General features: G+C 46.5%; 1 protein-coding gene across 1 annotated transcript in view; it reads right to left on the bottom strand.

The window, feature by feature from the left end:
• The window catches only part of PPP1R13B (protein phosphatase 1 regulatory subunit 13B), a 94,299-nt gene extending 77,969 nt beyond the window's left edge, over window positions 1–16,330 (bottom strand). The window contains exon 1 of the mRNA XM_029061842.2: window positions 16,224–16,330. Within this exon, the coding sequence (XP_028917675.1) occupies window positions 16,224–16,232 (9 nt within the window). The 5' untranslated portion in view covers window positions 16,233–16,330. The remainder of the gene's footprint in view (window positions 1–16,223) is intronic.
• Between the last annotated feature and the right edge of the window lie 5,488 nt (window positions 16,331–21,818).

Here is a 21,818-nt window from a genome sequence, read left to right on the forward strand (position 1 = left end):
AAAAATTCTCGATGATCCAGCCACAGTCAGAGTGAGTGAATCAGTCATACATACTATTAGCAGCAATCTATGCCACTGCAGTAGAAACCTCCTTTCTTTCAAATAGTCCTATGTAGACTTCGATACCTTCCGAATGACCTGTTCTTCTCACCAAGGTCAAGTCTGATTGATGGGGATCTTTTTCTCAACATGATATTTGGAGAAATCTTTCTAGCACCAATGGCAGACCACTCTCCACCAGAAAAGGTCACTAACACTGACTTTCAATTAGAAAGAAGGACAAAACCCACAGAATGAAACACTGCAGATATCTGAATTCATTCACGTAGCTGGTCTGTCCAGGATGCAGGTGTATTGGGGAAGACAGTTTGGGTGCTTAACAAAATGCGGAACATATGGTAGATGACAACAACCAGGATCAATTCACCACCCTTTACAATACATTTCTCCTTGCCAAAAACTAAATAAGCTGTTCTTCCAAAAAAAAAAAAAAAGTCCCACCCATTTCATCAGCTGATTACATTTCTAACTCTGGCTCCCACACTGAATGGGAAGATTTAAGGCTTTTTTCGGACCTGCTTTTTGTTCAAATTACTTACTCTAATACTTTTGAATTTTTTTGGATTTCTGAACAGAATGTTTTGGAAATTCCCCCTTCTTCAATTATTCTTTATATTTTATTGATACAGGGAGGTAAAACAAAATCCAAATAATTTTGTCCTAAATTGATTACAGAAGTGATAAAACTAGGAAGACATTTCAAAGAGGAAGAGTATTTCAAAGAGGGAAACAGACATGGCATAATTAATACTAGTAATCAGCATTTAATTACCGATAAAAATCAACCTTTCAAAAATTGCCTAATTTTAATTATTATCCTGAATCCTTTAATCATTAATTATCCTCTATTTCAACAACTATTGGAGCCAGCTATGGCAGTGCTAGATAAACTAGAAAAAAAGAGTTACAATAAAAATCCAGTACAAGACAAAATTCCAATTTCATGTTTCTTACCATAGGAGAACCTTGTTAAGTACCTGTAAGCTAATTAAGCATCCATCTACAGAGGAATTTTTTTTTGAAGAGTATTATGTTAAATGAACAAGTACTTCTGAGGCAGCTAAGAAATGGATACAGAGTTATCAGAATATTCCTTTCATCTCTAAGAAATGCTAATTCTGTAGTCCAATCCCAGGCAACCTCTCCATCTTTAAAGTCTGCAACCAGGATGCTATCCTTGATTCCTCCCATATCCAGTGTGTTGGTTCTTCCCCCGTAACGTATCCAGAATCCACTCCACCCTCTCCATCCAAATGGCTACCATGCTGGTCCGGGTGCTTGCCGTAGGCTAGCTTGACTACTCCATCAGCCTCCTCGACTGACCTCCTATCCTTTAATTCTCACCTTTACCCTCCTCTCCATTTCAATCTTTATCTTACTGCCTGGATCATTTATCATAAGGGTTTCGTTCTACATGTTTTCCCACTCCTCAAAAACCTCTAATGGCTGATCCTTCTTCTCTGCAACAAGCGGAAACCTCTGAATCTTGGATTTACAAGCACTTCATCAGTTCCCTCTCATCTACTTACCCACTTTTCTTTCCGACAACCACGGTGATCTCCCTGCCTCTCTAACGTAGCCTAATCGCTGTGCCTTATTCTTATCTCTCCCTCTATCAGACTCTTGTCCTCCAAACTGCTCCCTACTCACTGGAAAACTGACAGGTCGGAACTCTCCCCACCTTCAAAACCCTTGTGGCATCATGTGTCCCTCTAAGAGGCCTCGGGAACACCAACTGCCCTGTCAGGCCTTTCGTGTCACCTACGCACTTAAGTTACCACAACTTTCCTAGTTCTTGCACACAATTATGCAATACACAGCTTACATACCTTATCACCCCCTCTTTCTTTAATTTAAGTGTCCCACCAGACTGTAAACTCCTTGAGATCAGGTAACTTTGTTGCCACCTCCCATGCACTTGTGGCTCAGTGGAAAGAGCCTGGGCTTGGGAATCAGAGGTCATGGGTTCTAATCCCAGCTCCACCGCTTGCCAGCTGTGTGACTTTGAGCAAATCTCTTATCTCGGTGCCTCAGTTACCTCATCTGTAAAATGGGGATTAAAACTGTGAGCCCCACGTGGGACAACCTCATCACCTTGTATCGCCCAGTGCTTAGAACAGTGCTTTGCACATAGTAAGTGCTTAACAAAGGCCACCATTTTTATGCACTCTTCGTTTAGTGCCTTACACACTGCCGCGCTCAATAAATAACTGATTTTTGATTGGACTCCTTTCTTTCTTTTCTGCATTGTGGAAGCTGTTTCCTTAGGTCTATATTCCTAATCCCCATACGACCTGCATAGCTTCAGGGCAGTACCCAGAATTCTGCCAGCTAATGGGGGTAGCAGGTGACACAGGGCCACCAGGTTCCTCCAGGCAGCAGCTGTCAATCGAGTGAATTACTGGACCAATCAAGAGGCACGCTCCATTTATTTATATTAATTCTCTCTCCCTCTAGACTGTGAGCTCATTGTGGGCAGAGAATGTGTCTGTTTATTGTTGTATTGTACTCTCCCAAGCGCTCTGTTCAGTGCTCTGCCCACAGTACGCGTTCAATAAATACAACTGAATGAATGAAATGGCACTAGCTCAGCTGATTTTCAGTTGAAATGCCCTAGAGTAAACCGGTACCTACAGAATTTATAACGTTTTGCAGCCTCACTTTAGGTTTGCCTTCTGAAGATACGGTCAATGTTGTAACCCGCTTCAAGTGACTCAAACTCCCCAAGTAATAACAGTACTAACTGTGGTACCTGTTTAGCGCTTACTATGTGCCAGGCATGTGATAGCATCCACAGCGGTGGATACCAGCAAATCGGGTTGGACAAAGTCCCCGTCCCCATGGGGCTCACAGTCTCAATCCCCCTTTTACAGATGAGGTAACTGAGACACGAAGTAGTGAAGTTACTTAATAATAATAATAATGTTGGTATTTGTTAAGCGCTTACTATGTGCAGAGCACTGTTCTAAGCTCTGGGGTAGACACAGGGGAATCAGGTTGTCCCACGTGGGGCTCACAGTCTTAATCCCCATTTTACAGATGAGGGAACTGAGGCACGGAGAAGTTAAGTGACTTGCCCACAGTCACACAGCTGACAAGTGGCAGAGCTGGGATTCGAACTCATGAGCCCTGACTCCAAAGCCCGTGCTCTTTCCACTGCGCCACGCTGCTTCTCACTGCGCCACGCTGCTTCTCACTGCGCCACGCTACTTGCCCAAGGCCAAGCGGCAGACAAGTGGCGGAACTGGGATTAGAACCCAAGACCTTCTGACTCCCAGGCCCATGCTCTATCCACTACGCCTTGCTATTAATTCCACACTGCCTAGCCATCTCCCCAGATAGTGTTAAGTTCCCCATGGGTAGGGAATATGTCTTGTGCTTTGGTTTCCTCTCCCAAGTACGTCCTGCCTTGCACGCAGTAAGGCACTTAATAAATATCATTTCTGCTACTAGACAGATCTTAAGCACCTTGTCCTCACCTCCAAGCCTACAGCCAGTCATATTTCTTCTACCTTTCCACTCCCTCTGAGAACTTCAGAGACTGAAAAGCAATTTTAAAATTGGAAAGATACTATATTTACCCAAAGCAGGGAGTCATCAATTTCCCAATCTCTTCTCTCCCAAACCTGTCATGCACTTCTAAGGGTTTGTAAAATGTCTGAGACATGAGCTACCCTTTTTCCATTTCCTCCCTCGTTCTTTCCGTTCTACTCAAGTGCCTCTTCTCACTACTCCCTTTTTAGCTCCTTCTCCCCACACTCCTGCTTTTGTGCATTCTTCCATGTCATTACTTATGCCTGGAAAAACAATCTATTGTCCACCAACGAGCTCCTCACCTCATCCTCCTCTAAAATTAAACCAGTCAAGCTGCAGCATTATTGCTTACAGTCATTAGATACTTCTTTAAAACTCAACTTCACTGATTACACAGCGATCTAAATCAAGCAAATGAGCAAATCTTTCCCATGAAAGATAGGAAATACAAATGAACACTTTTCACTATATACACTAAATAGTTCAAATGCTTATTTTCATAGACAAATGTGAAAAGCAGAACAGAAATAATATCAAATGAATGTGTTAACTGCTGTTTGAATGCAGTAGTGAAAAGTTGCTCAAGTATTACTCTTGATTTGTGAGCCCCCTGAAGGATAGGAACAGTGGCTAATTTCCTCCTGTGTATTCTCTCCCAGTGTTTAGGACACTGCTCTGCACACACTAAGCACTTAATAAATACTCTTATTACTACTTCAGCCCAAGATGGGTGAATATCACAGGGAACATTCGGTTCCACATATTAAAAACCTGGACCAAGCTTCTTAAAAATAAAATAAGCAATGACTTATTTTTTATAGCCTAGTCCGCCAGGCAGATTGACCTACTTACTAATAATGGTAGCGCTTACTGTGTGCCAAGCACTGTTCTAAGCACCGGGGGAGATAAAAGGTAATCAGGTTGTCCCACTTGGGGCTCACGGTCTTAATCCCCATTTTACAGATGAGGCAACTGAGGCACAGAGAAGTTAAGTGACTTGCCCGACGTCACACAGCTGACAAGTGGCAGAGCCGGAATTAGAACCCACGACCTCGACTCTTTTCACTGAGCCACGCTGCTTCCACTTGGACCGTGAGCCCCATGTGCGGCCTGATTATTATGTACCTACCCCCCAGTGTTTAGTACAGTGCTTGACACATAGTAAGCACTTAACAAATACTGCAATTATTACTATTAATATTATGACTGACACAGCTATGTTCTTAAGGCATCATATCCAGCACACAGCCAGAAACTGTAGCTAACATTTTCCCAACCCATACACACCAGCAATGAAGTGGAAAAAATCCTTATGTAGCCTAAATACAATTATTTCAAATATACTCATTTTCATTACTAGCAGTAAAACAACTTACTGGACAACTGCAGGACAGGGTGTACTGTGCTTAGCATTCGAGGAGTACAAAAGTGTCCCATTCCCTGCCCCCAAGGAGCTGACAATCTCATGGAGGAGAAAGACATAAACATATTTACAAGCAAACAAATAGAAATGGACACATAATTAAATTTTAAAGGCACATAAGCATAAGTGCTGAGGATGGGCATAAGTAATCGCATAAGTGTCACAGTTGGCTGATGGGTTTATATGATGGGGTATGTTGGGAATTAACCAGGGAAGGTAGGGCAGGAGGAAGACTTCCAGGAAAGCTTTGAATACGGACAGGGCTTTGGTCTGTCAGAATTGGGGAGGGTCAGGGGAGAGGGAAGAAGGGAATTCACTAAACGATAAAGGCTTTTTCAAATATTTAGTGAAATGAGTTAGATTTGTTCATGGTCTATTTACACAGCCTACAGAGGAAAATACCAGCCCATAACTCTGCAGGTTGCATTCTTTTGTTCGTCAAATAAAAGTAGCAAGGGCATTGACTACGGCATATTCTTGCTGAGAAATAAAGCAAAATATTCTTTCAGAAAATAAATTTCACAATGCAACTTGATTATAGCTATTAGTCTCAGAAACGTGACATGTAAAATAATCACTAAAATGTATTTGTAAGGCACTAAAACTCCAATCACAAAAGATGAAAAACTACTGCTCATCAGTGCAGTTTGCCTCACACAAAAATTTCTAAGATGGCAACTAGCTTTCACCTAAGGCTAACAATACAGATGTCAGTTTTGGTTTTTTTTCCCCTCAGGCTGAGAATCTGAAGGGTACAAACTCATAGGAGGCCATTAACAAGCAGGCTTACTTAATTTTCATGACCTGATTGCTCAAAATATTTGTCTTTTCATTTAAAGTGAACCAAATATTGACTATTGATTCAACTGTAACTCAGAAATGACTCCGAGAGATGCAGGAGTAGAATATATGGTACTTGATTGGATTTAGACTCATTTCACCTTTCAATAACTAGACCTCCCATTAGATGCTTGAATAGGAGGGGGCAGAATATACTTTGAGGCCCAGATATCCAAAAATAAAATCTGCACTTATGGCTTTCTTTTATACACAACTTTTATTTCTGGAAATAAAAATTTTGTAGATAGTGAATATTTTTCAATATACTCCAAAACCTGTAACGATACGAATATTCTTAAATTCTGACTTATTTTTTAATATTCTTAGCGATGTCACAGACTTGCAGTACAGTGACTGCATTTCTAGTGTAGCCAATGGGCACAGTGCACCGTACTAGCCACTTGAGATGTTCAGTCAAAGCGACACATTCCACGCCCACAACTCACTTCCACCCAAACAAGGGAAGAGACAAACATGAAAATAGATATAATTAGGGAGGTCCATAATAAAGGAAGAGGACATCTAAAGATCGATGGTGTTTCCTGAGTGCTTCCTGTGTGCAGAGTACTGTACTAAACGCTTGGGAGACTACAATATAACAGACATGTTCCCGGCGCACGAGGAGCTTACAAGTCTAGAAGGGGATAAAGATACAGGAGCATTAGGGAGGGTGTAAATAAGGTCCTCGGTGCTGTAGGTGACTGAAGGGATGAAAAGACTCAGGGATGGGCTTTCTGGAGGAGGTAGGATTTAAGGAGGGAGGAGGAGGGAGAGTGGAGACAGAGGCAGAGCTAAGAAGTTGTCTTGGGAGAAACGAAGCCGGGTTGGGGAATAGTGGGAGAAGAGGTCAGGGACTTTTTTCTTCAGTGCGGAGACACTTGTAGAGCCGGTGAAGGGTTTTGTGGAAAAACCAAGCGATGCTTCAGGAAGCAGCGTGGCTCAGTGGAAAGAGTATGGACTTGGGAGTCAGAGGTCATGAGTTCGAATCCCGGCTCTGCCACTTGTCTGCTGTATGACTGTGGGCAAGTCACTTCACTTCTCTGTGCCTCAGTTACCTCATCTGTAAAATGGGAATTAACTGTGAGCCTCACGTGGGACAACCCCATGACCCTGTATCTACCCCAGCGCTTAGAACAGTGCTCTGCACATAGTAAGCGCTTAACAAATACCAACATTATTATTATTATAAGTGCAGCAGTACGTAGTATTGATTGGAGGAGGTGAAGGCTGGAGGTTGGGAGGTCAGTGAGATGAATAATCTAGCCGTGGCATCATCATGGCTTGGACGGTGATAGTAGCAGTTTGGGTGGAGAGGAAGAGGTAAATCTGGGAAGTCGATAAATGGTATTGACCAAGCGCTGTCTGCGTGCAGAGTGCTGTGCTAAGCGCTTGGGAGAGAACAATACAACAGAGTTGGGAGACGCGTTTCCCGACCACAGTGAGGTTACAGTCTAGAGTAACGTTAGACTAGACTTGGCCATGGGCTGGAGTGACAGTTTAATGACAGCAGAGAGTCAAGGACGCCACCAGGGTTGCAGGGCTTGGCGATGGGGAGGACAGTGGACTTGACAAGCAGTGTGGCCCAGTGGGTAGAGCAAGAGCCTGGGAGTCAAAAGAACATGGGTTCTAATGTTCTGAGAGAGAGAAGCAGTGAGGCTTGGCGGAGAGACCACTGGCTTGGGAGTCAGAGGACGTGGGTTCTAATCCCGGCTCCTCCACCTGTCTGCTGCGTGACCTGAGGCAAGCCACTTAACTTCTCTGCGCCTCAGTTACCTCATCTGCAAAATGGGGATGAAGACTGTGAGCCACACATGGGACAACCTGATTACCTTGTATCTACCCCAGCGCTTAGAACATTGCTTGGCACAGAGTAAGCGCTTACTTTCCAAGCCTTACAGTGCTCTGCACATAGTAGGTGCTCAATAAATACGACTGAATGAATGAAATACCAATATTATTATTTTTATTATTAATCCAGGCTCTGCCACCATCCGCTCTGTGACCTTGGGTAAGTCACTTCTCTAGGCCTCAGTTACCTCATATGTAAAATGGGAATTAGACCGTGAGCCTGAAGTGGGACAAGGACTGTGTCCAATCTGATTTGCTTATATCTACCCTAGTGCTTAGTACAGTGCCTGGCTCATAGTAAGCACTAAAAAAAATCATAATTATTGTTATTATTGATGACTGAGAATGGAAAGTTACAGAGGGGGAGTAGACTTAGTGGGGAAAGGTGAGTTTGGTTTTGACACATTGAATTTGAGGGGCCAGCCGGACATCGAAGTGGAGGTGTCATGAAGGCTCAAGGAGATGTGGGACTGCAGTTAAGATGAGAGGTCAGAGCTAAAAATCAATCAGTGGCATTTCTGAGCATTTACTGTGTGCAGAGCATTGTACTAAGCACTTGGGAAAGGACCTTACAATAGAGTTGGTAGGCACGTTCTCTGCCCACCAGGAGCTTACATTCTAAAGGGGGATAGATTTGAAAGTTTCCATCTATTTGTCTATCTATCCATCCCTAACACTGACTGATTGATCTCTATAAATATAGACTTGGAAGTTATCTACATAGAAGGGGTAGCTGAAGTCATGAGAGCAAAAGAGTTCCCAGAGAGCAACAGAGAGAGAGAGAGTGAGGGACAGAGAGCGAGGGACAGAGAGCGAGAGACAGAGCAAGAGACAGAGCAAGAGAGACAGAGACAGAGAGAGATAGAGACAGAGAGAGATAGAGACAGAGAGAGACAGAGACAGAGAGAGACAGAGACAGAGAGAAAGAGACACAGAGTTTTCAAGCAAAAAGAGTAAAGGACCTAAAACAGAGCATTGGGGCAGTGGAGGGGATGCCCAAAGTAAGAGAATGAGAGACAGAGGTGATGATGAATAAAACCGAGGAGCGGTCCGATAGGCAGTAAGAAAACCAGGATAGTATTGTCTTAGCAAATTTGAGACCTAACAGTGTGATGAGGAGGAGAAGGAGGAAGAGGTGGTCAAAATCATGGTGTCAAAAGCAGTGGAGAGACCAAGGAGGATTAAGAGGCATTTAGCTATAAGTTACTGAGGTTGTCCCAAATCAGAAATTATCAATGAATGATATTTATTGAGCGCTTACTACATGCAGAGCACTGTACTAAATGCTTGGGAGAGCACAACACAATAGTGAGCAGATACGTTCCCGACCCACAGTGAGTTTTAAAGATTATGATTTTTAAGAGTAAAATTACGTCGAGTTTGATTTAAAAGAATTTCAATATTGCAGAACTGATTTAGGTCCACGAAAGTAAACTTTGGGATCCAAAAGAAAAGAGCTGGACTGTAGCAGGAAACGTGAATTACCTTGCAGCTCTGCAATTCTTAGGTTATCACTACTGGCTGCTGAACAGAGCTTATCAAGGGAAAAGGTAAACCTACTGCTTAGATTGGGGGGCAGGGGGGGTGTAGACTCCTGCAGGAGTAAGCAGCTCTCGTATAAAAGTCCCCAAGAAGAGTAAATCGGCTAAAAATAAGGAGCTGTAGAAAAACAATAACTGGCGATCAATTAACGTACTTCTTCCAAACTCTAAACTATAATTATATACAGCTAAAAAAGTCCAATGCTCAGAGCTTCAGGTCTCCCTTTTGAATGCAACTACCACAAAAAAAGAAAAAGAAATCTTGCCCACTACGAATCTATTTTTTTTTTGGAAAGGAGGCATTCCCACAACTTCACTTGGATCCGTGACCTAGAAAGCCTTTCAGTTCAGCCCACAGAAAATGACACCATCCTTCCGATGTCACAACAACGACGGAGTCAATGGCCTTGAGCATCAGTAACCTAACGTGTATAGTTCTAGAGCTCTGGTTCACGTTCCTCTTTAAAAAAAAAAATTGCTTGCAACCAGATTCCTTTTGGGCTTGGCCTAATTTCCTTCAGGCTTTGAATCTGAGGGCCCTGTCTTACTCGCAAGGTTGACAGAGATGCAATTCTGAAAACGGAATGGCCTACTTTCCCTGAGAGAAACCTCATTTCGGAGGTGTTGCTCAAAAAATGTTTTGTTACAGGTTAAGTGATACTATGACCTTTATTTAATGAGCTCACATTCTAGAGCATAACTTGGCGGAAGGGAAGGGGGAAACCTTGGAGAAACACTACCAAAAGTGGAAAAGAACCATTTTTCTAAAATTTTTCATCGGTCAAGTGTGTAAAAATCTAAGTACTTATCATGAAATTATAGCACCAGGCGCAATTCCAGAACAAAATAGGAAAAGTATGGTAGGCAAAGAAATAACATGAATACTTCTCCCTGAGATGTCACAATTTTGTCCGGAGAAGACGGCCCTGGGGCTAATTTTTCAATTGTAAAACACACCATTTTAATCTAGCAACTGACCCTGACCAAGTCCCTTCTGAAATATTTCATAAATGTGTTCATTTTGAATAGGGAAAATTGTTATTCAGAAGTTTTCCAGGAACCAAATATAGTACTAAAAAGGAATAAATGGAAAACATTTTGGGAAGACAAAAAGGGAAGTCTCATACGAACCTAAAGAACACAAGATTTCTTCCCACATTATACGGCGTCTCCCAGGAAAACCCAGTTTCCACCTGGGTGAGGTAGATTCTGTCCTTTTTCTCCTCTTTTTCCACCCCGCCTCAGCCTCCGTTCCTGTGATTCACAACCCAGCTTCTCTCCTCAACACTTCCTTTACGCTCTCTGTTGTTTCCCGCTTTCCATTTACCTGTGTAATTACTGGATACGCTCTCTGTCTCTACTCCTGCCCCTCTCTCCCCTCATGGTACCTCATTTCCTGTACTGGTATCTTTTTCCACAACTCTATCTCTTTTCCCATTTCTATAATCTTTTGTCTCCCTCACCTAACCTTTTCTTGTCCTGTTCTTTTCACCTGCATCCTCTCTCCTCCGCATTCTGCCCTTCTACCATTCTGTCACTCTCTCCCGAGCCTTCTTTTGTGTCCCTTTCTCTCCCCCACCCCCTTTCCCTTTCTTCAGCTTCCTTTTCTCTCTTTCTTTGCATTTGCACTTTCTGCTCCTTGGTTTTGTCCCTAGTTCTGCTTTGCCCAGGAGGCCCGAGCAGCTTGCCTGATGGTGAAGGATATTTAGGAGAGTCTCACTCTTATTGGGGGTAGCAGCTCCAGCGGGGAAGGAGAGAGTGGGAGCTACGTTGTTGAGCCTCAGGATGGTGGGGAGCATGACTTCTTTTTTGGGCAGAAGCAGCTCCCTTGAGAATCCAACGGGCAAGCTGCTGAAGCATCTCCCTTGAGAATCAAACGTGCAAGCTGTCAGGTAACCCAATCAGTGGCCAGAACAATAGTAATTTAACTCCCATCGTGACTCAAAGAAGTGCGCTCCTACCTGAAAAGCAGCAGGAAAGAGCACGTTCCCTTCCAAGCAGGGACCCTGAAAATATGGTTTTCCCATCCCTCCACCAACTCCATTAATCAATCAATAATATCTTAGTACCGACGGTGTATAGAGCACCATGTTGGGGACTGGGGGGAGTACAACAGGGCTAGTAGTTATAACGATAATAATAATAATATTTGTGGTACGTGTTATGGGCTTACTTCATGCCAAGCACTGTAGTAAGTAAGGTGATAATCAGGTGAGATACAGATCCTGTCCTTCATGAGGCTCACAGTCTAAGCGAGGGGGAAACCAGGTACTCAATCCTCATTTTACAGATAAGGAAAACTAGGGCACAAAGAGGTTATACGACTTGCCCAAAGTCACCCAGCAGGCAAGTGGCAGTCGGAATTAGAACTCAGATCCTCTGATACCCATGCCCATATTCTTTTCACTAGCCCACAATGCTTCAAGGAGCTCACAATCAGGGAGACGGACACAAAACCACTGACAAATAGAAGAGAAAGCAAAGATGGATAGGTAGACAAGCAAGTGCTTCGTACTGCGGGGGCATAAAGATATAGGTAGAGCAGGAGTGCTGAAGTGGCAAAAGGGGGATATGACCTGGGGAGGAGAAAAAGTAAGCAGGGGAGGCCTCCTGGAAGAGACGGGTTGATAGAAGGGCTTTAAATATGGGGAGAACTGTGGGATTGGCAGGGCGGGTAATGAGGGGAAGGAAATTGCTTAAGACGATTTCAAGATAATGATCTACCACACCAGCTTTATTGTGCTTTTAATCTGCTAAAGATCAAACCAAAAGATATTCGTACTAGACTGCTCAACAATTCACTTTGTCCTACACCTTTATACTTGAGTCTCAGAGGAATTAGAAACTTGAAAATTCAACGCAAAAGAGGATCCGTTCAGGAGCATACAACAAAAGCCTCCTCGCAAACCCTATACCAAGCCCTAGACCCATCCTTTATAGGAATGGAATGCTCCCTACTTTCTCTTATCTGATTCGTCTCACCATTTTTTTAATGCAAAGGAGAGTAGGAAAGAGACGCATACATTCCTACTCCTTGAAACAAAGTAAAAATAAAACTACAGTTTTGCTTCTCACATTTGTCAGAATATGCACTGCAGTAGACAGATCCCCTGGATCTAGGGTGTTAACTATCAGTTGTATAGAATACTATCAGAAGGCTTCCTTCCCTCCTTCCTCTTTTACACTGACCCTTGGGTGTACAGCTGTTACTTTTTTCTAAAAAGGTTACAAAAAAATAAAAAGGTAAACTAGGATTGAATCATTCAATTCACTTTGTTCATTAAATTGCCTTATGAGGCAGCCTTACAGAACAGTAAAAATCACCAAAGGAGACCCAGTTGAAAACGAAGAGATGAACAATACACATAATATACCTATCCCACACAGCTAATTTTTAATGACGCGTGATTCGGATGGACAGAGACTGCCTGGCTCACGGAAATCTGCCTATAACCGGAACCTCATATTAACCTACAGCGATGACTTCCTTCATCATCAAACCTTTTACCAGAGCTATTTACAAGTAGCCACATTGACTGGTTCAAGTTTCATCTCCTTTTATCTCCTCTGTAAACCTTCTCAGGGCAATAAACCCTCAAATAAGCAGTGACCTGGACAAGTTAGGATCAGGAAGGAGAAAGAAGAGAAGCAGCAAAGGGCCTGGAGAATCAAAACCTTCAATAACAGAGTGAGCAGTCCCCGAGTTACCCTATGTGAGTTACCCGTTCCCGATGACATAGTAGCACATCCGAAGGATGCATACAAATTGTGCCAAACAAAAACCGTGCCTTAAAGACTATCCATCAAGGCTGGAGGAAGATGTGTTCACAATTAAAGACTGGAGACCTTCACAGATAGACAAGGCCATTTTGGGAGGAAGGCGAGTACACCCACAGACACCCACACACACAGGAGCTTAAGCTAAGGATCCCACCCCCTCCAGCAGATAACCATATTACCCACTTCCAAACTATCACCGTGTGGTTTTCGGTATAATTTCCTTTAGTCCTTTAATTAGTTCTCATCCCGGTAAGCACTCAATTTTAGGCTGAAGACTGAATTACCTGCTTCTGATTTTAACCCCTGACTCTCCAGGGAAATTCCAGAAAAATATCTCCCTCTTGGTCCCTTTGGGGTGATTGGGTATCAGTTTCCTTAAATGCTCAGTAGTGAGAAGAGGATGCCCGGAGGACCCTCGGATCAACTGCCCTCTCCCAAGCGCTCAGCACAGTGATTTGCACATAGTGAGTGCTCAATAAATACGACTGAATGACTGAATCAACCTATCCACCAATGGTATTTATGGGGAGCTCGCTGTGGGCCGAGCACTGTACCGAGCGCTTGGGAGAGGCCAATGTGACAGAGTGGGTAGATACGCTCCCTGCCCACAACGAGTTTACGGTCTGGGCAGGGGGGATAATCCCAGAGATCCTTAGCAGGGCTCTCTTCTGGATCACAAGGATGAGTAGAGGAGGGAGACCTGCTCCCAAACAGATCCTTGGCCCTGGACGACCAGCAGGCTGACCCATTAGGGCCGCCGCTCGTGATCTTATATAAAAGGACTGAGGCAAATAAAAAATAGAGAAAAGATCTGGGAGGGAATGGGGAAGGAAACCTGAGCCAGCGGCTCCTTCCTCTCAGCCCCCCACCTGCACCTGGGAACACTGAGTGCTAGGACTCCCCTCTCCGATGGCCCTCTTCCCTTTCCTGAATGGGGGGGTGGAAGGGATGGGAGAGCTGGGGGGGAGGGGGGGCTGGCACCACTATATGCCTGCAGGGCAAACAGGGCACAGGAGGGGCAGGAGGAGGTTGGCGGGGTTGGGGGGAAGGGAAGGAAGGAGGGAAAGGAGGAAGGATGGATGGAAGGAGGGAAGGAAGGAAAGGAAAGAGGGAGGGAAGGAGGGAGGGAGGGAAGGAGAGAGGGAGGGAAGGAGAGAGGGAGGGAAGGAGAGAGGGAGGGAGGGAAAGAAGGAGGGAGGGAAAGAAGGAGGGAGGGATGGAAGGAGGGAAGGGATGGAAGGAGGGAAGGGATGGAAGGAGGGAAGGGATGGAAGGAGGGAAGGGAGGGAGGGATGGAGAAGGGAGGGAAAGATGGGGAAGGGAGGGAAAGATGGGGAAGGCAGGGAAAGATGGGGAAGGCAGGGAAAGATGGGGAAGGCAGGGAAAGATGGGGAAGGCAGGGAAAGATGGGGAAGGCAGGGAAAGATGGGGAAGGCAGGGAAGGATGGGGAAGGCAGGGAAGGATGGGGAAGGCAGGGAAGGATGGGGAAGGCAGGGAAGGATGGGGAAGGCAGGGAAGGATGGGGAAGGCAGGGAAAGATGGGGAAGGCAGGGAAAGATGGGGAAGGGAGGGAAGGATGGGGAAGGCAGGGAAAGATGGGGAAGGCAGGGAAAGATGGGGAAGGGAGGGAAGGATGGGGAAAGGAGGGTAAGATGGGGAAGGGAGGGAAAGATGGGGAAGGGAGGGAAGGATGGGGAAAGGAGGGAGGGAAGAAAGCAAGGAGGGAAGGAGGAAAGGAAGGAGGAAGGGAGGGAGGAATGGGTAAGGGAGGGAGGGATGGGAATGGGAGGGAGGGATGGGGATGGGAGGGAAAGTTGGATGGGGAAGGGAGGGAAGGAGGGGGAAGGGAGGGAAGGAGGGAGGGAAGGAAGAAAGCAAGGAGGGAAGGAGGAAAGGAAGGAGGGAAGAAAGGAAGGAAAGAGGGAAGGGGGAAAGGAAGGGGGAAGAAAGAAAGGAAAGAGGGAAGAAAGGAGGGAAAGAAGGAGGGAGGAAAGGAAGGCCTGGAAAGCAAAGGAGGAAAGCGGGGCCGGCGGAGAAAAAGAGAAGGGGGAGGATGAGGCGGGGGCGGTGGCGAGCTGGGTGTGAGGGGCGGCCCGCACCCCGCAGGGCAGCAAGTGAGGATGCCTCAGCCCCATGCCCATGCCCCAGCCCTGCATCACCATATTCCTGTATGGCAGAGGGGGCACAGGAGGGGCAGGAGGAGGTTGGCAGGGCAGGAAGGAAGGAGAGAAGGAAGGAAAGGAAGGACCTGTGTCCTCTCTGATTACCCTGTACCTACCCCAGCCCATCCTACCGTGCCTGGCACCCAGCAAGCGCTTACCGAACACCCTCATTATTAAGGGAGGAAGGATTGGCAACCCTTCATTCATTCATTCATTCATTCATTCATTCATTCCATGGTATTTACTGAGCGCTCCCTGCGTGCCAAGCGGAGCCTTAGGGGCTTGGGAGAGTGGGCTACACCATCAAACACATCCCCTGCCCAAGACGACGACCCCAAGGGAGGGAAGCGGGGCCTGCAGAGGAGGAGAAAGAGGAGGAGGAGAGAAAGGAGGGAAGGAAGGGGGCAAGGAAAGGGGGCAAGGAAAGGGGACAAGGAAAGGGGAAGGGGGAAAGGAAGAGGGGAAAGAAGGAGGGAAGGAAGGGGAGAAAGAGGGGGGGAAGGAAGGAGGGAAGGAAGGGGAGAAAGAAGGGGGAAAGAAAAGGGGAGAAAAAAGGGGGGAAGAAAGGGGAAAAGGAAGGAAAAGAGGGAAGGAAGAGGGAAAGGAAGGAGGGAAGGAAGGAGGGAGGGAAGGAAAAGGGGGGAGGAAGGGGGAAAGGATGGAGGGAAGGAAGGAAAAGGGGGAAGGAAGGGGAAAGGAAGGAAGGGAAAGAGAGAAGGAAGGAAAAGGGGGAAAGGAAGGAGGGAAGGAAGGGGAAGGGGAAGGGGAAGGGGAAAGGAAGGAAGGGAAGGAAAGAAGGAAGGAAGGAAGAAAAAGGGGAAAGGAAGGGGGAAAGGAACGGGGGAAGGAAGGAGGGAAGGAAGGAAGGAAGGAGAGAAGAAAGGGGGGAAGGAAGGAGGAAAACCAGGAAAGAAGGAGGAAGGCAAGGAGGGAAGGGGGAGGAAGAGAAGAGCAGGAGGAGGAGGAGGAGGGGGCAAAGAAGGAGCGGCCGGGCCCCTGGCGGGCGGGCGGGCGGGCGGGCGGCCCCCGCTCACCGGCATCATCTCGAGGCAGGTCGGCGTCGGCGGTGGCGGGCGGTGGCGTCCCCCCGAGCGCTGGCAGGGCCGGGCCCGCGCCGCCTCCCGGGCACGACAGCCAGCCGGGCGGGCGGAGGGACGGACGGGCGGACGGACGGTCGCAGGAAAGGAGGAAAGGACGGACGGAGGGAGCGAGGGAGCGAGGGAGCGAGGGAGGGAGAGAGCGAGAGGGCGTCCGCCCCCTCCCCAGCCCACCGCACACCCCGACTGCGGAGCCCCCGCAGCCCCGCCCCGCCGCCCCGCCGCCCCCGCTCCCCATTGGCTCCGCGGACAGAGGGGGCGGGGCCTCCTCCCCTCCCACCCCCTCCCAGGTGCGAGCGCGCCCGCGGCGGGCGGGGCGGGAGGGAGGGGGGGGGCCGGCGCGCAGGCGCGGAGGGGGCACCCGCGGGGGGAGGGGGGGCCCGGAGGGAGGGGGAGCGGCCGCGCAGGCGCGGAGGGGGGACCGGCGCGGGGGCGGGGGGGGCGAGGGGGCGCGCGCCGAGCGGGCCGGCGGCCGTGTCTCCCCCTGGCGGCCGGGGTGGGAAGCGCTCACGAGGGCCACCCGTCCTGCGGCCTCTTCCCGCCCTCCTCTCCCTCCCTTACTGTTGTTGTTGTTGTTATTGTTGTTGGTGTTCTTCTTCTTATTGTTGTTATTATTCTTCTTATTATTAGTGTTATTATTGTTGGTATTATTACTATTATTGTTGCTGTTGTTATTGTTGGTGTTATTATTATTATTGTTGGTGTTATCATTATTCGTGTTATTATTATTATTATCCGTGTTGCTATTATTGTTGTTATTGTTGTTATTATTACTGTTGTTTTTATTGTTGTTATTGCTATTATTGTTTTTATTATTGTTATTATTATTGTTGTTATTACTGTTATTATTATTGTTGTTGTTATTGTTACTATTATTGTTTTTATTGTTCTTACTGTTATCGTTATTATTGTTGTTGTCGTTATTATTGTTATTATTGTTGTTGTTATTATTATCATTATTGTTGTTGTTGTTATTGTTGTTGTCATTGTCATTATGTGCCTTTAAGTCTTCTTATTATCCTTATAATTATCACCACTATATTACACTATTAATATTAGTTACTAGTAGTAGTTAACACTATCCGCAATATCTTCATTCGACCTATTTCGCTTCATTTGTTTATGGAATTATTAGATAAATGGTCACTTTATTGATTAATTTACATTCATATATTCAATTGTGTTTTGGGATCTTAATAGTCGATATGGTATTATTAAGGGGAATAATAAAGGATAGTGATGATGGTAAATAATGGGCCCCCTTCTCCCTCCCTTATTATTATTGTTATCATCGTTATATGATACTATTAATATTAATTATTATTAGTTATCAACGATATCGATCATATGTTCATTCGACCTGTTTCGATTGATGTATTTATTGAATTACTAAATAAATGGTCACTTTATTGATTAATTCACATTAATATATTCAATAATGTATTTGCATCTTAATAGTCGATATGGTATTATTAATGATACTAATTAATAATAGTGATGATGATAAATAATGGGCCCTCTTCTCCCTCCCTTATCATTATTGTTACCGTTATCATCGTTAAATTATACTATTGGTATTAATTATTAGTTATCAACAATATCGATAATATGTTCGTTCGACCTATTTCGAGTAATTAATTTCTTGAATTATTAAATAAACGATTACTTTATTGATTAATTTACATCAATATATTCAATAGTGTATTTGGGTCTTAATAGTCGATATGGTATTATTAATGATAATAATAAATAATAGTGATGATGATAACGCTGGGGTAGATACAAGGTGAGCAGCTTGTCCCATGTGAGGCTCCCAGCCTTCATCCCCATTTACAGATTCATTCATTCATTCATTCAATAGTATTTATTGAGCGCTTACTATGTGCAGAGCACTGTACTGAGCGCTTGGAATGGACAAATCGGTAACAGAGACAGTCCCTGCCCTTTGACGGGCTCCCAGGCTCATCCGGGGGAGACGAACAGACGAGAACAATGGCAATAACGGATGAGGTAACTGAGGCCCAGAGAAGTGAAGTCACTTGCCCAGAGTCACACAGCAGACGAGTGGCAGAGCCGGGATTAGAACCCACGACCTCTGACTCCCAAGCCCGGGCTCTTTCCACTGAGCCACGCTGCTTCTCTAGGTGTATACATATGTACACAAGTGTATACATAGGTGCATACTTTTGCATGCACTTTTTTCCTCCCGTGTCCTTGAGCCTAAGATAGAGAAGCAGCCTGGTGTAGTGGGTAGAGTCCGGGCCTGGGAGTCAGAAGGTCATGGGTTCTAATCCCAGCTCCGCCACCTGTCTGCTGGGTGACCTTGGGCAAGTCACTTCATGTCTCTGGACCTCGGCTACCTCCTCTGTAAAGTGGGGACTGAGACCGCAAGCCCCACGTGGGACGGGGACTGTGTCCAACCCGATCCACCCCTGCGCTTAGAACAGTGCTCAGCACATAGTCAGCGCTTAACAGATGCCACCAATAATAATGATTATTATTAATGATGGTATTCATTAAGCGCTGAGAAGCAGCGTGGCTCAGTGGAAAGAGCCCGGGCTTTGGAGTCAGAGGTCATGAGTTCGAATCCCAGCTCTGCCACTTGTCAGCTGTGTGACTGTGGGCAACTCACTTCACTTCTCTGTGCCTCAGTTACCTCATCTGTAAAATGGGGATGAAGACTGTGAGCCCCACGTCGGACAACCTGATTCCCCTGTGTCTACCCCAGCGCTTAGAACAGTGCTCTGCACATAGTAAGCGCTTAACAAATACCAGCATTATCATTATTATTATTATTATTATTATGTCCCCAACACTGTTCTAAGCGCTGGGGGAGATGCAGGGTAATCAGATTGTCCCAAGTGGGGCTCACATTTTTTAATCCTCATTTTTACAGATGAGGTAACTGAGGCCCAGAGAAGTGAAGTGACTTGCCCGAGGTCACACAGCAGACAAGTGGCGGGGCCGGGATTAGAACCCATGACCTCTGACTCCCAAGCCCCTTCTCCTTCCACTAAGCCACGCTATCGTTAATATTATTAAGCATCGCGCCCATCCCGGACATCTGTGACGTCCCCTGCAGCAGCGGCAACTGGAGCAGCAGCAGCAGCGCCATTTTGCAGGCCGGAGCCGCAGGTATTCGAATGGCAGGCCCCCTGAGGAACATCCCCCCACCCCTGGGGGTTGTCCCCCACCTGTCTACCCCAGGCTGCCCCGTCCGTAACCCCGGTGGACGGGCAGAAGCCCGGTGCAAGCCCTCCGCGGTGGCCGGTGGCCTATTGGAAGTCCTCCATAAACGCAGAGGGGGTCACTCACCGGGGAAACCGAGGCTCTGCACCGGCGCGCTCCACCCCCTGCTTAAGGAAAGGCAGCCCCCAACCTCGAAGGTCATCGAAGAGTGCCTTTCCATTTCATGCCCCTCCTCGTCCAACCAGGTCACACCGGCCAGCCCAGAGCCTCCAAATTTCCCTGCTCACCGGGGAAATAATAATAATGTTGGTATTTGTTAAGCGCTTACTATGTGCAGAGCTCTGTTCTAAGCCCTGGGTTAGATACAGGGCCATCAGGTTGTCCCACATGAGGCTCACAGTCTTAATCCCCATTTTACAGATGAGGTAACTGAGGCACAGAGAAGTGAAGTGACTTGCCCACAGTCACACAGCTGACAAGTGGCAGAGCCGGGATTCGAACCCATGACCTCTGACTCTCAAGTCCGGGCTCTTTCCACTGAGCCACGACCGGTTTATCGGTGACATGTGGCCTCAACGTTTAGCTTGCCCCCTCCGTTCTCTGGGGGAAGAAGGTCTGGGCCGAGACCCTGAAAAGCCACCCCTGGCAAGCCTGCGATCCTGGAAAAGGGAATGCTAAGGCTCTATAATCATAATAATCATAGTACTTGTTAAGCGCTTCTTATGTGCCGAGCACTGTTCTAAACTCTGGAATAGATTCGTTCATTCGATCGTATTTATGGAGCGCTTAGTGAGTATAGAGCACTGTACTAAGTGATTGGAAACTACAGTTCGGCAACGGAAAGGGACAAGCCCTACCCAACAACGGGCTCGCAGTCTAGAAGGGGGAGACAGACAAAAAAACAAGTAGACGGGCATCAATAGCATCAATATAAATAAATAGAATTATAGATATGCACACATCATTAATAAAATAAATAAATAATACGTACGTGTATACACAAGTGCTGTGCGACGGGGAAGAGGGTAGAGCAGAGGGAGTCGGGGCGATGGGGAGAGGAGGAGGAGCAGAGGAAAAGGGGGGCTCAGTCTGGGAAGGCCTCCTGGAGGAGGGGAGCTCTCAGTAGGGCTTGGAAGGGGGGAAGAGAACTAGTTACCGAGATCCTCGTGGGCAAAGGTTGTCCCCGTTTATTGCGGTATTGTTCTCTCCCAAACGCTTAGTACAGTGCTCTGCGTGCAGTAAGCACTTAATAAATACGAATGAATGAATGAATGAATGAATGAATGAATGAATGAATGAATGAATGAATGACACAGATCCTGTCCCACACGGGGCTCCCACTCTTAAACCCCATTTACAGGTGAGGTAACTGAGGCCCATGCCCATCAGTGCTTAGAACAGTGCTTGGCACATAGTAAGCGCTTAAGAAATATCACTTTCATTATCATTATCAGTTTGTCTGAACAGATAAACTTCCCAATTGCCATCGGCAGAGTTAGGGAACGGGGTTCTAATGCTGCCCTTGCCAATTTGGTCTGTTGCGTGACCTTGGACAAGTCGCATGATTTCTCTGGGCCGCGGTTTCTTCAGCTGTAAAATGCCTGTTGTCCCCTGTAAACTGTGAGTATCACGTGGGACGCGAACTGTGTTCAACCCAAATATCTTCTGTGCTTTGTATAGTGCTTGGCAGATAATAAGTGTTTAATACTTCCACAGTTATTATTATTATCAGGTCAAATGCCCAGCAGGGTCACTAGCACACTGCTTCTTAAGGCATCCTCACATCCCTGTTGAGGAGAGAGCTCTTGGATGGCCGAAGAAATGGTTGTTATAGTTGCCTAGCGCCCGTACTCTGGGAAGTTCAAGGCTTCTTTCCGACATCCTCGGAGCCCTTCCTCCATTATGGAAGATCAAACTCCTGGCGAACAATAACCCAGTTTTGCAAGTAGCTGCGGTCAGGCTACACAGCTTCACAGCTAACGCAGGGACCGTCATGATACGGAGCAGACTCATGGTGCGGAGCGCTGACTTTATTGTTTTTCTCTCTGTGCCCCTCCCAGGAGTGAAGGAGTGGACTGGGGAAGAACTATGGCGGGTAGGAAAGCCTATTATTCCTGTTTGCAAGCCTGAAAGAAGCCACTGCTACATGGCATCCCCTCCCCAGCAAATAAATAACAATGCAAAAAAACCCAACACTGGAAAGAGGTCTGGTGGTGGAGATAGGAACATTGGCAGGCCTTTGAAGGGAACGTGTGTTTTTCTTTCTGGGTTCGGATCCCACCCCTGAAAAGTCATGGGGAAAAGTTAGCGGGGATTGCGTATGCTCATGCAGAAATGTGAAAA

The sequence above is a fragment of the Ornithorhynchus anatinus genome, chromosome 1 (assembly GCF_004115215.2).
Source record: "Ornithorhynchus anatinus isolate Pmale09 chromosome 1, mOrnAna1.pri.v4, whole genome shotgun sequence".
Lineage (NCBI taxonomy): Eukaryota > Metazoa > Chordata > Mammalia > Monotremata > Ornithorhynchidae > Ornithorhynchus > Ornithorhynchus anatinus.